This window comes from Agelaius phoeniceus, chromosome 3 (genome assembly GCF_051311805.1).
Source record: "Agelaius phoeniceus isolate bAgePho1 chromosome 3, bAgePho1.hap1, whole genome shotgun sequence".
Classification (NCBI taxonomy): Eukaryota; Metazoa; Chordata; class Aves; order Passeriformes; family Icteridae; genus Agelaius; species Agelaius phoeniceus.
The window spans coordinates 19,027,886-19,043,320 of record NC_135267.1 but is presented as its reverse complement, the minus strand read 5'-3'; the positions used below and the strand labels follow the sequence as shown (position 1 = coordinate 19,043,320).

General features: G+C 36.7%; 1 protein-coding gene across 2 annotated transcripts in view; it reads left to right on the top strand.

Moving 5' to 3' along the window:
- Positions 1–15,435, top strand: part of COL9A1 (collagen type IX alpha 1 chain) — a 61,797-nt gene that overhangs the window by 36,009 nt on the left and 10,353 nt on the right. For both annotated transcript variants that reach the window (XM_077174800.1, XM_054629798.2), the window contains 7 exons: positions 654–698; positions 1,517–1,570; positions 1,666–1,719; positions 10,259–10,312; positions 11,057–11,128; positions 14,760–14,795; positions 14,898–14,942. In XM_077174800.1, the coding sequence (XP_077030915.1) occupies positions 654–698; positions 1,517–1,570; positions 1,666–1,719; positions 10,259–10,312; positions 11,057–11,128; positions 14,760–14,795; positions 14,898–14,942 (360 nt within the window). The remainder of the gene's footprint in view (positions 1–653; positions 699–1,516; positions 1,571–1,665; positions 1,720–10,258; positions 10,313–11,056; positions 11,129–14,759; positions 14,796–14,897; positions 14,943–15,435) is intronic.

The following is a 15,435-nucleotide window of genomic DNA, read 5'->3' as shown; positions in this document are numbered from 1 at the left end:
CGTGCTTCTTTCTGTGGGTGGCTTGGAGGTCTCCAGTGTGTTATTCCCTGTGGGGAACTTACAGGGAATCACTGGTGCTTTATGGCTCTTGCAGAAGGTAATCCTTGTGCATTAACTAAGTCTGAAAACTGTACCAGTTGTCAAAAGTTAAATAGAAACCTCATTAAAACACTTTGCTATAGGAGTAGTTGCCGTGAGGAACCGTGATGGAGATGTTTTAAAACAGAACTGGGCATAAATTTGTAATACTAAGTGAACTCTTAATTGTCTAATTGGAAGACAATTTAGTAAAAGCATACTTGCTATAAGCTGTTGCAGAGAAGTGAGGAGTGAATGAAAAATGTCCAAAGGTGTCTGTAAAACTCTGCATCTCCAGTCTCAGCACACTGGGACAAGCATGTATTTCTAGTTTAAGACAGAAAAAGTCACAACTCCTCACCTATCCATGCTACTTTTGCAATTTATGAAGTAAAAAGTGAGGAGTTCTTATCTGTTACTTTGTAAACAGAAAGAGTTCAAGCTTGGTCCCTTATTGAATGAGTGTTTTAATATAAAATTAAATAATTAGAAATACTCAAGCATGAGAAATAATTTTTTAAACACCTTTTCCAATCACCTTAACAACAAATAAATGTAAATCTTTTTTCTTTCAGGGTTTTCCAGGCTCTCCTGGTATGAAAGGCATTCCTGGCCCAAAGGTAAAACATCTTGAGTATTGTCTTTCTTATCTAAAGCACAAATAAAGTGCTAAAGTATCTAAAGTTCTAAAGTATTCCATGAAATTGTAGTAACCCTCTCGTGTTAAGAGACAAACCTTAAGCTGAAGGAATTAAATACAGTTTTTATTCAACTTTGGCCTGTACATTTTCATGATTCTTGTGCTACATTATGTGGTTTTCATTATTCTAGGCATTAAGTAATACCTTTAGAAGACCATTTCCTTTTATATTTGTGGAAATCATTGCTAGAGAAAGATTTTGATGTGCCTACCTCACTGCATCTTGAAAAAAACCATCTTGTAATAAGAATAGTATTTATAGCCACCCTAAGCTGATTCAATCACAGGGGTTGTTATCTCCATTTGGGTAGCACCAAATTGCAGCATCAATTCCAATTTAGTTTAAAAAATTGTTGCAAGATTGAGACCATGGAATGTTTCAGACAATGATGTTTGAGTTTAGCTGTAAGTAATTGAAAAAGAAAACTAGACTGAGACATGATTTTTGTCTGAAATTACATGGAGTGATATTGTCTTCTTTGATTTGAAAGCAGCAATCAAATCTATTAGGGATTTGTCAGCACATAAACAGCAAAGGAACTGAAATCTGACTTTTGAAAAATTAGATAGAAAGTTTAGGTCAAAGTTAAAAGAACACCAAAAATAAGGTGGAAGTTGTAACATTAACACAGGCTGATTGTGTGTACACATAACAGCTTTGCTTACTTTAATTTTTGATTTCAAAATGGAAGTGCAAACCATTGGCTCTGCTAATATTTTTCATCTTCTGCCCAACAGGGTAATAAAGGTCCTCCTGGGGTGCCAGGGTTAATGGGAAATCCTGGTAAACAGGTAAAAGCATTAATCTTATGTGAAAGATTTAGAAAAATGTGTAAAAAAAATCACTTTTCCAATTTGTTGCATTTCAAATTTGTTCCCCAAAACAGGGTCAGCAGGGCCCAGAGGGAGAAGCAGGTCCAACAGGACCCCGGGGACCACCGGTAAGTATGGAAAAAATTTCTAATTGAACATATGTAAAATTGCAGTGTCTCAAGATAGGTTGCTGAAGCTATAACCACAAGGTAAAATTATCATTTATCTGAAGTTCTAATTTTGAGGTAAATACCAGTTCTGTACCAAGGGGATGTGCATTGTCACACAGAGAAATACAGTCCTATATATTTCCAGTAATGTCCTGTGAATGTTTTTGGTTTTGGTAACAAGTTAAAAATTTAACCTTTGTTTATATTCTTCTTGTCTTTGTATTTAAATGTTCTGAGTAAAAGCCAAAAGAGAGGGAATAAGTGTGTTTTGTGACAAAAAGCTGTAAAAAAACTCCTGTTCTTCCACTGCAACAGTCTGGTTGGCATTATTAACATTGATATAGTGGTGTGAAGAATCGCATTTATCTTTCATTGGAAACACTGCTGTTGTAATTTCTTTCCCTGGAGATTTTCCTTAACACTAGAAAGATTTGGAAGACTGCAGAAATTGCTGCTGGGCAGATAGCTTGCTGCAGGAAATAAATCTGCTAAGAAAAGTGAACTGATGGTATTTGTTAAGGCTCAGTTTTAAAGACAAAGAAGAACTGGGTACTGGAGAGTGTTGGGTACTGCTTTCTGATTCTCTCTAGAGGGGACCTGACATGGTTTGAAGCTGCATAAGGCTGATCTAATTTCCCTTTGCTGTTAATCCTTCTGAGTGGAGAGGGATGAGAGAATCAGTGATTTGAAGAAAATTTTCATGCACAAATATTTACTCTGATGACATTAACCAGGCTTCAGGCTCTGTAAGCAATTGCTTTTCCAGGCTTCCCTCTTGCCACTGATACCCAGGGGATGATTTCCTGGAATTTCCCGAGCTTCTGCTATAATACAATGACACGAGTTTTGCTCATGCAGTTGTAGAGTTATTCTCACACAAGGTTGTTTAGTGAGGTACTGTCCATGATATATTTGTAAGGGTCAGGAATATCTTTTCTGAATTAGCTCCTAAACATACACCAGCAGTCACCCAAGTAACAGATTCCATTTTCTTCTGCATTTTTTTTCCCCTGTGGTTTATACTATCAGGTGCTAGATGTATTCATGAGATCATGTTTATTTTGGACAGTCTTTGCATTGCTGCTGTGTCCACAGCTGCCTAGGGATGACACAGAAAGGGGATTATAAGGGCATTTACTAGGATGGAATACAGGCACCTTCAGCCTACCAAACACCCAACTTGCAAATAAGTTTTTGTTTTTGTCTTTATTTTTGTTCTTTGTATTTAAAAGTGTTGGGTACACTTGAAAAGGTTTTCAGCCCTGTTCTTAGGCTGATACTGTACACTTGTGACAGGAACAAGAATTATAATTGAATCAGACCAAAGTAATTGCCCACTCTGATAATGCACTGTAATCTGCTGAACTATTCTTTTAATCCTTTCAATGTGAACATGAATTTACAAAATCAGCAGTCCGTAGAACAGGGGTTGACACACAAGGTTAATTATTAGTAACCCTGTAGATGAACAGAAATACTTAAAGCAGATGAAATAGAGTGATTTTTCTTTTTATCACTCTAGAGACCAACAAGACATCTGGATTCCTTGTCTTTATTTTCTCTGTGTTTACAAGGTGAACTCATTTTGGAAAACATGTAAACATTAGAACCAAAGCATAGAAAGAAAACTTTTGGTCAATACAACATGGAGAAAGGAAGTAAATTCTTGATGATGAAGTAAGCTTGTATGTGGTCCATCAAATAGTAAGCTACTTCTCATCTGTAGTTCCCTTAAAGCTATGAAGAGTCTTGGATAATAACTATGTTGGCTTTCATCAGAGAGGCAGCTTTAGACTACGGGCAGCATATGACTGGAATAACTCTCTAATTTTATTTTTCTTTTTTAGGAACACTTTACCTACACAAAAAGGGGAATGATGAGGGTTTTTTTGTTTAGGAAGGACACAGTGTTGAACTACTGAACTTCAGAGAGCTTTGGTCTAAGCTGAGTCAATATTTATTTCCAGGGCAGAATAAAGACTGTTTTCTCTTTCTTCTGCAGCATGTACATATAGCAGATACATTTGAATGCAGCTTTTAAGATTCTACCCTTCTATTTCTAGGGAAAAAAAAAAAATCTGCTGGTTAAATAATTCTACGTGGCATGATTTTCAAACTTCTAAAACTAGACAATTTGGCAGTAAGTTGAGAAAAAGCAATTATAATTCAATTGCAATTGTTCTAAAGAGAATTTTTCATATATAATTTTTTTCATTGCTTTCCTAATTTGAAATTTTTTCACAGTTTTAACACTTGCTTGTTTTAGACCAAAGTTGCACAACCAAATGTTTTCAAAGCCTGAGGAATTTATGGTTACTCTTCAGGTATTTTTCTTGGCCTAGTTCTTCTTATTTTGAATTATCCACTTTATAATTATCTGCAGTTCTTTCCTTTTCCTCTCTCCCTTTGCTTCATTTTATTTTTGCTATAGAAGACTCAGGTAGAAGTCAGGAAGGGTTGGGCTTGTTCCCTGGAGAAAGAAAAAACCTTGATATTTTGCAGGATATGGGGAATTGTAGTCCCCTAGTATATTGGTTGCACAGCAACAGCCACATAAAATCCTCTTCACTCCCCTATTTCACTTACCCCTGTTTCTTGCATTGCAACTGTGTGAGACATCAGGGCTGGTAGCTCCAGAAGGGCCAGAACTCCAGAGGAAAATACATCTGGGCAAGATCTGTGGAGGCATAACAAAGCTGACTCTGCTAATATGGCCAGCAGACTTGTATTTGCATTAGGGAAAGCCTACATGCCCACATTTGTGTTATATTTAAAATTCACGGGGCTTTTCAGCTTTTTCTACTCACAAAAGACATTTTTTGAGAGAAATTTTTCACATCAACTAGTTTTTTGAAAGGTTACACAAGAGAGGACTGTCATCAGTGGCTCTGTGGGACAAATAATACTTTTGTACTGTTTGCCAAATAACTTGTAGAGTCCTCTGTCGTAAACCATGTTATTTCAGTGTATTTTATTGTTAAACAGCTGTTGGAATGTAGTTGGAAGATATTGTTACTAAAAAAGATTCCAATTTTGGCCTTCTGTGAATCTGTAAACTTTCACAGTTTCACAGGGCAGATACTAAATATTTGAAGTACTAAATACTTAAAAACAAGATTACTAGCTCCATTTAAAAACTCATGGCAAACTCAAGTTTTAGGGGACTTTTTCCTCACCTCTGACATAGATCCCTAGGAGAAACTTGCTTTAAAAAGTATCATTTTAGTCTATTATTGCTTTTCCTTAAAAAACCTTCAACTTGCATCTGAGTGGGTAGGGGGAAAAAAACCCCTTTTGCTATTCATGTGTTCAGTAAACTGGAAAAACAACTGGAGCAACGTCGAAATTTTGCATTTTATTTCTAAATGAAACATATTCTGCACCCCACTCTTGGTTAACCTTATGTTTGCTTCACATCATTCTAACCAATCCAAGTAATTACCAAACTCATTTGTGATTTAAACCTTTCTAAGTCAGTCATCATGGCAGGTGGGCCAAGGGAAGGAATTCTCAAATATGGGAGTGTCACTCCTAATCAGTGGAATTTAGTCATGCTCCCTAAGCTGCTTAAACCATTTTCTTTCATATTTGCTGAGATTTAGTAATCTAATTTAGTTTCTGCAGAAACTACTGACCCCTGCCTCTGCTTTTTCATCCCTTGCTTTTCTTCAATTATTTAACCTATAAATTGCTAACATTTTGAGAGCCTGTATTGCACCCTGTGGTTTTGCAGAGAGCTTGTAATATTGAAGTAATCACTTTAAGTTCAATACGTGTCTAGAAAATTGAGCAAACTTCATGTACATGCAGGCCAGCATTCATACATGTTGCTTTGTAATTAGGAAATAATACATGTTTTCCCAGCATTACCAGCACAGACTGAATATCCAGCTGCCCAAGATCTGATACCATAGCCCCTCTGAGAGAATTCCTGGTCAGCTGGGCTGACTTCCTCTCTGGAGGTGCCTCACTATAAAGAGAGAACCTGGAGAGTACCTTGGATTTACTACTCAAATGTCACACAAACTAAAGTTATAGGAGAATGCTCTTAAGTCACTTTCAGCTAAATAATTTTCTGGTCTTTAAAGATATTTCTGTCCTGCCTAAGCTGAAATGTAACTTTGGTTACCCTATGAAGTTCAGTTATAGTAAATAAAATGTCGATTTTCTGTCACATTCCTTTTACATGACTGCAAAAGAAATAACATCTCACTTTCTGTAACTCTTAATGGTAGGATGAAATGTCCTTGTCTCAGTTTATATGCTATGTTTAGGAATTAGTGGACATGTTTTTTATATGTAATTTCAGACATGTTCCAAAAGTGGTATCATAGTTTACATTCGAGGTAGAGCTAAAGGGGTTAGTTAACATTAGAGTGTTTATAGCAGAGTCAAAAGGGCAGAGCACATTTCCATCTTGGCAGGTACTTTTTATCCAGTAAAACCTAAGCCTCTAGGTGAATGTGACAAAACTTTTTGCCCCTGCCCAATTCCACAGCATGGTCTGTATAGGGTAGCACTTGTTCTGTCATGCTTGCAGACTGCATATCCCCGTCAAATTTTATAAGCTCCAAGCCTCTTCACTTCTCCTGGTATCCACCCCTGTCTTCCTAAACAACAGGCCAGGTTCTTGTCTGATACCTCTTTGTTTACCCCTCCATCTCCAACAACAACTTTCTTTGAATTTTGGGCATGGTACACCTCTGGATGTCAGCGGATATCACAATGCTGGCTTCTCCTCAGCAGTGTAGACAGTAACCTGGGTAAAAAAATGGATTTGTTGTAGAGCTAGTGTACCAAAGCTGTCCTGGACTTCAGCTAACACTGCAGACGCAGTCAGAATGAAAGGTCTCTGCCCTCTACACTTGGCCACAGTATCATTTATGAAGGGAATGATGGCTACTGGGTTGCTGCTTCTGGCCAAAGCATGGCATTGTTAAGAGGAGGGAACATTTCATGCTATATCTACCTCTCACCATTATCCTGAGAGGTACAATTTAATTATGGCAAAGTTGCAAAGGTACAATTAAAGTCTTAGAGAAAGTTACTTGTATATTTACTCTTCTATCAAATATTAGTTTACATACTTGGATGCTTTTCAATACTGTATTGAGGGTCAAGGAGTCCTGTTGATGCTTCTGTGGATAAATCCTTGAACTTAAATGAGTATTTCCTCTGAGATCTTGCATGACAAAATTTTCTAAGTTTAAGTCTCATAAATATATAGATGATAAATTGAATTACATTTTGCAAAAAACTTTGAATATGAAGTTTAAAAAATCCAAAATGTAGTTTGCTTATTCTTCTTTATTCTGCACAGATTTAATTCTCTTCAGCAGTCCTATGACATATATTTAATAATATATAATAAATTAATTATAATTAATGAGAAATTTTTAAAGTAAAAACTCTTAAGTAAAGGTTATTACAGTATATGCTGTGGATTACCTCTCAATTGATTCTACTTAGTGTTTCAGTTATCTGGGCAACCAAGTGAGATGCAAATTACCTGGAATGTATTCTCATTCTTATTATTGTTCCACTTAATTGATGAACAGGAAATCAATAAGACAGTGAAACTCTCTTAGCATGCAAATGCATTCTGTAACTGTTTGTGAGAATTCTACAAAAGGATCAAGTCTTCAGAATTTCAGTGAGGATGAAAACCATCCCAGACAACTTAAAGGAAGGTCAGCTGTAAATACTCTAAGGTCTTCTTATATTTGTTACATTAAAAGGCTGAATATAACAGATCTGGGAGAAAGACCTCAAATCTTTAAACATATTGAGTGGTTCAGCTGTTGTGCCTTGAAACAAGGGAAAGGTAAATTTTGTGCTGACCACAAAATCTAGCACAGGAGCTGTGGAAAGGCTGCATCTTGGTGATGTTCAGATTGCAGTGCTGTGCCACCATGTCACACTTACCATTTTGCATGTGCCTTTTCCTATAGCCATGGCAGGTTCACCAGCATGGATGCAAGCTGGTCTGTCTCAGCTCACCCCGAACTAGAGTGGCTTCTTTCCCTCCTTAAGTGTTTCAACTCTGGGAAAAGCATGGATTCTGAAGTGTGTCAAAAGTGCATAAAACCATACAGATTCTGGCAGTCTTTTTGTTAAATCCAGTGCAGCATGCCTATTGGTTTGTGGGTGGCCTGAAGCTATGTACTGTTACACAGAGGGCTGCTGTATAAGAAAGGTGGGCTGAGGACATGGCCAAACTGCCTTCTGCTCTAATTCCTGCCTGTAGTGACTTACAGCACAGAGGAACATTTCATCTGGCCAGGAACAGATGTCAACACCTGAACCAGCTGTTTCAGAAACCCTCCTATAGCTGTGGGGAAGATGTAGGTTCTTCTAGGACATGATTTATGTTGCATTTTAAATGTTTACATAGGACATTTCAAAATGCCTTTTTTTCCTTCAGAACTATGAGCAAGCAGCTTACTGTATAACCTATCCTAGGGCCATTTCAGTTTGATAAAACTTGGAGGAAGCATTAGAGTCTTTCTAGATATGCCAGGGATGGGATTCCTCATTCTTTGGGTTCCAGTTACTCTCTTACTTGCTAAAACACTGCTGCAGATCTTGCAGTAGTGGCCCATAGTTTGAAATAATCTGTCCTTACAGACATAGTGTCAGTGTTTACAAGGAAATACTATGCATTTGTATTCTGGTCTTCTGTAAACTAACCTCCTTCTTTGCCTCCTTAGAAAAGCATTGTGTTTGACAAAGTGCCTGTGGCAGGCATTTAACAAAAGATTTTTTCCACATTTGAAATAAAATGAAAGTTTTTTATTGAATTTTGTGTGACCAGCAGAACTTTTGATGTGCTTAAGAGGTTTATTATAAGATTTTAACTCTCTGAAGATTATACTGCTTTTGTTTCATCTCTGCATAGCAATGACTGTTAGGGGTAATGAATGACTTATGGGTTTCATGAGAATGATATGAGAAACAAGTTTCTAATGTTGATCATAATTTCAGTCTTCATCTTTCCTGCATCAGAAATATAGCAGCATTTCAGGTCAGAGATGTAGTTCAGAATTTTGTGATTAAATAAAATTGTAATGCATTTTCTGGGTTGTAACATGAAGGTGAGTTAGGAGACATTTTTCCTTTCTTTTTTTTTAACATAAAAAAGCTTCTAGAAATTATTCCAAGTGCTTTAAAGTAATAGGTATTTTAACATCATAGGATATTTTGAAGGAAATTAATTGAAAAGTCTGTTTATGTTTGGTTCTGTGATCTCTCCAGGGTACCTAATTATTTCTTGAATTGTAGAATTAGCTTTCCTAAGCTTGTGTGAGAAGTTGTCATTGCATTTATGACCTAATGTAAAAGGCCATGTCTGCCATCTCCTTTTATTTAGTATGCCACAACATTTCACAATATTGTCCTTGTTAGGAAAAAATCCCCTGTATTTAAAATTATCCATTGCATGCAGCCCTCGAAGGCTAAATTTTGATTTAATCTAAAATTGTCTATGTCATTGTATAATATTTTATTAAGTTGAATAAGTAATAACATAAATTATTGACATTTTATGCTCTTAAATGTATCTTTCTTTTATTGCAAATAGCACTTACATAGTCACACTGTGAATTTAAGAAGAGTTTCATAAGTGAGACCTAAGCTTGTGTTGGGAGATTGTTTGAATTTATCTGTCCAGGGATATGTCTGTACATGTGAGAGTAAAGCTATAAAACTTATTGAGCTGTTCTGAAAAGTTTAATCATAAGAGACAAAATCTTTTGAGAAAGGTACTTTAGTTCAAAAATTGTTTAACATCTTTGCAAGTTTGGCTCAGTGACAGATTTACCCAGAGTATGTATTCAAGTGGCTGCATTAAGAAATAGAGTTGTAGCATTAATGTGAATATGATGATCTGAATGGATAAACACATCTGAAGTGAAGATATAAAGATGCAGTAAAGCACATATTTATGCTTATCACTATTATAAATAGTGATTTTTAAAACTTACCTTTCCCTGTAGCACTCTAGACTTTTTTTAAACCTGAATGAGTTTGTTAAGCATTACTTCTCTATTCACTTTTCACATTTGTGCATTAGGGATCAGGTGTTTTAAATATGTGGTCATATAGGAGCTCGGGTGATGAAAGTAAGCAAAAGCCTAAAGTTATACGTGCCTGCCAGAGTTGTCATAATGAAGTGATTGTGTTTGTGACAGGTAATTCTCAGTTGTGATGCCATGAAGGGAACTTCATTTTGCTTAATCACTCAGCAAAATTATTTACTTGAATCATTTAATGCCAAATAAAGGTTATATGCCATGGTTAACTAAAAATGTTTACTCAGAAAGTTTCACTGGTTTTAGTGCCTATGGTATTTTTTGCACTATGAAAAAGAAATTTCAATTAAACCCAACAGCTAAGTAGTGTAAATCACTTAACAATAAGGAAAAAAAAATCATAGTGTATTCCCAGATCACAAGAAGAATTCCAGGAAATAATGTTGTCCCTCTATTTTTGCTCCCAGGGTAGCAGAGGGGAGACAGGTCCTGCAGGTCCTCCAGGTTTACCAGGGAAGTTGGTAAGCAGTTTATTTCTATATTCAGTATTCATGTTTACTTTCAAGGAGCTGCAGTATCATCTGAACTACACTTACCCATTTATCCATGCAGGGAACCAAAAATAACATTGAATTGAGTGGTGGTTCAGTTTCTTTTTCAGTCCTCTGTGACTGTGCTAATATTAGAAAATGCTGTTTTAAATTACATGGAGATGTGTATGACTTTTTTTTCTACTTGATAAGCCCATAAATTCTATGACATGCAAAGCTGAGCGGCACACTCCTGTGTGGGCTCCTGGGAACAGGAGCAGTGAGAGCCTGCTTTCACAGCTATGTGAAACTAATGAATGGAGCACATTATGAATGCCACCTTTTACCAGAGCTCCAGCAGTATTTACACAGAATCAGTCAGAAGCATAGCTGGGGAGGTCTTGGCTGAAAGAGCCTACTGTTACAGAGGAATGTGCAAATCGGAGAGTGCAAGATCTGTGGAAGGATTTTTAAGAGAACGAGTCTTTGAGGGGACTGGAGGGTAGAAAACCCTGTAAGTCATTTCTGTTGGGACTGTCAGCAATAAATTCATAGTAAGATTCTGTTTAAAGTGCCATATTTTGGATCAGCCCAATTTACAGCAGATAATCCTCTTTCATCAAGCTAAGTCTGTTCTGGGAATAAGGTTCTGCCCTATCTGCTTCAGGGTATGACCCTTAATTGTTCATTCTAAACAAGATTGGCTAAGCTTACATCCTTGGCTTATTTTCACAGGGTCCCCAGGGTAGTATTGGACTTCCTGGACTGCCTGGTCCTCCAGGCCTTCCTGGTGGTAAAGGTGACCGGGTAAGAAATGCACTTGTACATGCAGTTTGGTGTCAGGAGTAAACACAACAAGTTGAGCACTGTTTTCAGTTTTTCCATGAATTAATATCTGCTTTCTTGTTTTGTATGTAGACATTTAACTGCTTGAAAGTGGTGCTCTCTGTGCCCATTAAATACTTGTAGCTCATAAACGTGTAAAGGAAAAGTCTTGACAGTGCCACTTAGGGGACTGAAATAATGATTTTGGTTTTTTAAATGTGAATCATTTAAAGACCTAAATCGTACTGCAAACCATTGACACAGCCAGATATGAAGTGGTCAGTCAGGATCTGTGGTAACTATCGAGCTTTGCAACTTCAACTGTCACCTACAGTAGTATTGATGCCTGTTACATGTCTTAAGGCCTCCTATGGAAATGCACATGCCAATGCAGCAATTGAGACACCTATGCATACATGCAGAATTACAGGATATAAGTACTTCTTCAAGTATTTCATTGAGAGGGAAGGATTGGGCCCCAGGGCCCAATAACTGCAGAATATATCTTGCTTTGCTCAATAAACGTTAGTGAAGACAGTACATGAAGCCAGAGATGTTTCTTATCTCCTCTTGGCTATAGGAGACTGCAAAGGATGGATTCACTTGCCTAACTTTGGACATATTTGATATAAAAATATTAAGTTCTTTCCTGTATCTTCCTTACTTGAGGCATGTCTACATCAGTATTAAATGAATTGCACTTGTGAAGTGCCTCTTACATTCTCCTGACAACCAGAGCACTATTGGACTATTAGTCAGACATGAGTATAACTGCTGTAGAATGTCCTGGCTGAACAGAGAAATCCTGCCCTTGATATGCTCCCAGTGTGCATCATAGGGTTTCTGGATAGGGTTTGCTGTTGTTTTTGGCAGCTTTTTAAAAAAAAGCTATTTAGGTACTTAAAAGCAATCTTCTAAGTCTTTGATGTTGATGAGGTATTTTTGTCATGTTTGTTTGGTTTTCTTTTAATGCTGAGATGAGGACATGTTTCTAGTCAAATGTAAGTATTGACAAAAAGCAGTCTCTTTTTGTTAGATTGGTAATGAGAGTTGAGACTTCTCCAGAGGGAGATTGAAGGTACTGAGGAAGCAAAGGTAGAAGGAAAATCCCTAACATTTGTTGCAGTGCTGACAACCTCCCTCCAAAGGTGCTTAATTTTCCTCATTTGCCATATAAACCATCTGGATCTCTTGGATAAAAAGTAGAAGTTTGATGCTGTAATCAGACCTAGAGAGATCCAGGCTACAGCCAGGAGGTTTCTGAGTATCTAACTGGCAGATGACAGTAACTTATGCCTGGACCTTTTTTAAAAACCTAATGTCAATTTAATGCTCTGTGCAAATACCTTAAACTCCAAAGTGCTAGAAATTATTTCATCCTATAATTGCTTTTTAGCCCTGTTAACCCCAGCCTTTGGGTCAGCCCCTTCTAGGAGTAAGTTCTAGGCTGAACTAATCTTTTTTCACTTTCTGATTTCAAAACTTCATTGTTTTGTACACAGGAATCCTATAAACTTGTGTTATGTAGCTATATCTGCATGGTACGAGTTGATGTAAATAGCAGCCAGAGGCCAGTAGAATTCATGAATTTAAAGTATCAGTAGTCATTCTTGATCCCAAAGCTGTTAAATATTGTGTACTATCTGTTGACATCTTGTCTACATGCAAGATTTATTCCACTTGAGGAATAAATCACCACCAAAGATAGCACCAGAATTATTTTTACTGAAATAACATTTAAAAGTGAGAGCTGACAAAATTCAATGGGTAAAAGGATGATTGAATGTTACAAGTGTAATATCATGTGCTAACAGCAGGGTTAGTGTTCCTGTTTCCAAGCCCACGTGGACCAATCCTCACCATATCACCCTGTGCCTGGGTGGGTTATCAGCTTGGAAAAGGAGGTCACAGCCTAGGCTTTTGCCTCCTTTGGAGCCTGAACCAGACCCAGCATTCACCACTTAGGCTGCTTCTGATTCATGCATTTTGGATTGGTGTCATACACTTGGGTTCTGTTTATTTGAGTCAGTTAAACAGCACCAAGCTAAGTGCCAGACCTTGGGACTGCAACATGATCCTTTGTGCTGCTAAGTAGTTAAAGGAGCCCCTGCTACAGTTTTGGATCATGCTGTCAGGCAGTTTTCCAAAGAGTTCTTGTGTATTATTTGAGAGGGATTTTTGCAAAATAGATAGACAGTATGTCAATAAAAGTAAGTATTTTCATAGTATGACATCTTGCCTTATTTCCTCCATTGCAATTTTTGGAGTCAATGTAGAATTGATTCCAGTAGTTTCAGTTGTGATTTTTATATTTGCTTACACAAACATTGCAGGACAGGCCCACAAAAACAATAGATTCTTCTATGTCAGCTTTATCTATTGGCAGTTTTATTGCTATAAAGAGGAGTAAGGGGAGAAAAAGAACACCCAAAATAATGTTAGGTTGGAAACCAATGTCTTTTTCATGTAATTGGGAAATGTTAACAAGGCACAATGTTGAGAACACTTCAGACAAAGTAGTTTCAGTGTTATTTGACAAAGTTGGAATGTTAAATAGTTCTGTCATTTATACTGCTTAGCTTTGTGGATAATTTAGTATTAGCTCTTCATCTTCAAGAACATGAGAACATGTCAGAATTCATTAAATTCTGTAAATGCTATACCAGTCTGTATGCCTATATCTTATGTGAATTAAATGGATCTCTGAAATGGGAGGGAAACTACAGCATCTCTGTCTGTTTTACAAAAAACAGGATTATCACACACAGTAATAGTTCATTTGTAATTTAGATCCTTGAACATGCACAGACTGGAAAGAATATTAAAAGGATGGTGTGACTGGTTTTCGAACAGAATACAAATACAAAAAGATTTTCCTAAATGATATACTGTTCTAAAAACATAGTAGTTTTGCTCTAGATAAAAATTACATATGTTTGCAATTAATAGGGTCATTAGTTTATTTCTCTTTGTTTCCTGCTTGTCCACATGAGTGTGATTAGTTAGAGGATTCTAAGATGAAATATAATCGAATTTCTTTTTTAAAAGGAGTATTACCCTTAAGATACAAACCCTTCAGCTTTGACTACAATGATCAAAATTCTGGACACAGGTTTGCTAAAAGACATTGAGAATTAAACAGCATGCAGGACAAGATTGTGGCTGTACTTGTGGATGTTTCTGCTTTTCCCACATTAGCAGGGCTAGTATAGCCTACAGCAATATTGAATATATAATGGTGCTAGAAAAAGTGATGCACTTACTGGGTTTATTTACTTATAGCTTCTAAGCAATTCTCAGAGCAGGTCTGTAGCAGCTGCAAGAGCATTTGTCCTGTAAAGGGCAGATGTCTGACATTGGACAGTCAGAATCTGTAGTGTACAGTGTGGTAGTGGATTATATGTTCCATACTAGTACTTGCCTTCACTCTGTCACAAAATTACATAGTAAGATTTAAGCACTTTCATTGTAATTCTTAAAAATTTGCAGCTTTAAAAGTCTCTTGCATGAATGTGAAGTTTAGGATCAAATAACACTTAGTGTGCTTTTAGAATCTGAACTTTAAAATTCTGAAGACTTCTTCTCCTTTTATTTTTAATCTTTAACCTTTTAGGGTTCGGTGGGTGAGCCAGGACCTAAGGGTGAACAGGTAAGTCATGTTAAAGATCATGGGACTTGAAAATCACAGTACCAAATGTTACATAATGTTAACTTAATCTGAAGGCTGACAGTATGTCTTTCTTTGATATAGGGTGTACCTGGAGCAGAAGGAGATGGAGGAGAAAAGGGTGACTTAGTAAGGCATTTTTTTTTTTCCTTTACTTGATATAATACTGTTTTTGTTTCATATTAAAAATACAAAGTACTGTTGGAGTGCTTCAAGCATTATGTTTGCATCACTGAAAGGCACATTTCAGTTTTATACCAACTGGGCCTTGCAGAGCACAGCAGTTCTATGTGCCTAATTACTCTTTTCCTGCTGTTTGGAAAACACTGAAATATACAGGTTCTGTTAGGTGTACAATGTAATACAGACTGCCTTGAAGAAAAAAGGATGTGTCTATGTTTGTATGTAGATACATATATATGTATGAGTGTTTATATATAAAAATATATATATACACATGCATACACAGGCAAATAAATTCTTGATGTTTGAGGCCATGAGGATGAGCAAGTAGTTTAATTCAGATGAAACAGGAGGAGAGTTAATGAATATCCTTAATGAATCACACTTAAAGGAAGTATTTTGTATTGTCTTTCTCTTTGGAAATATGATTTGCAACTGG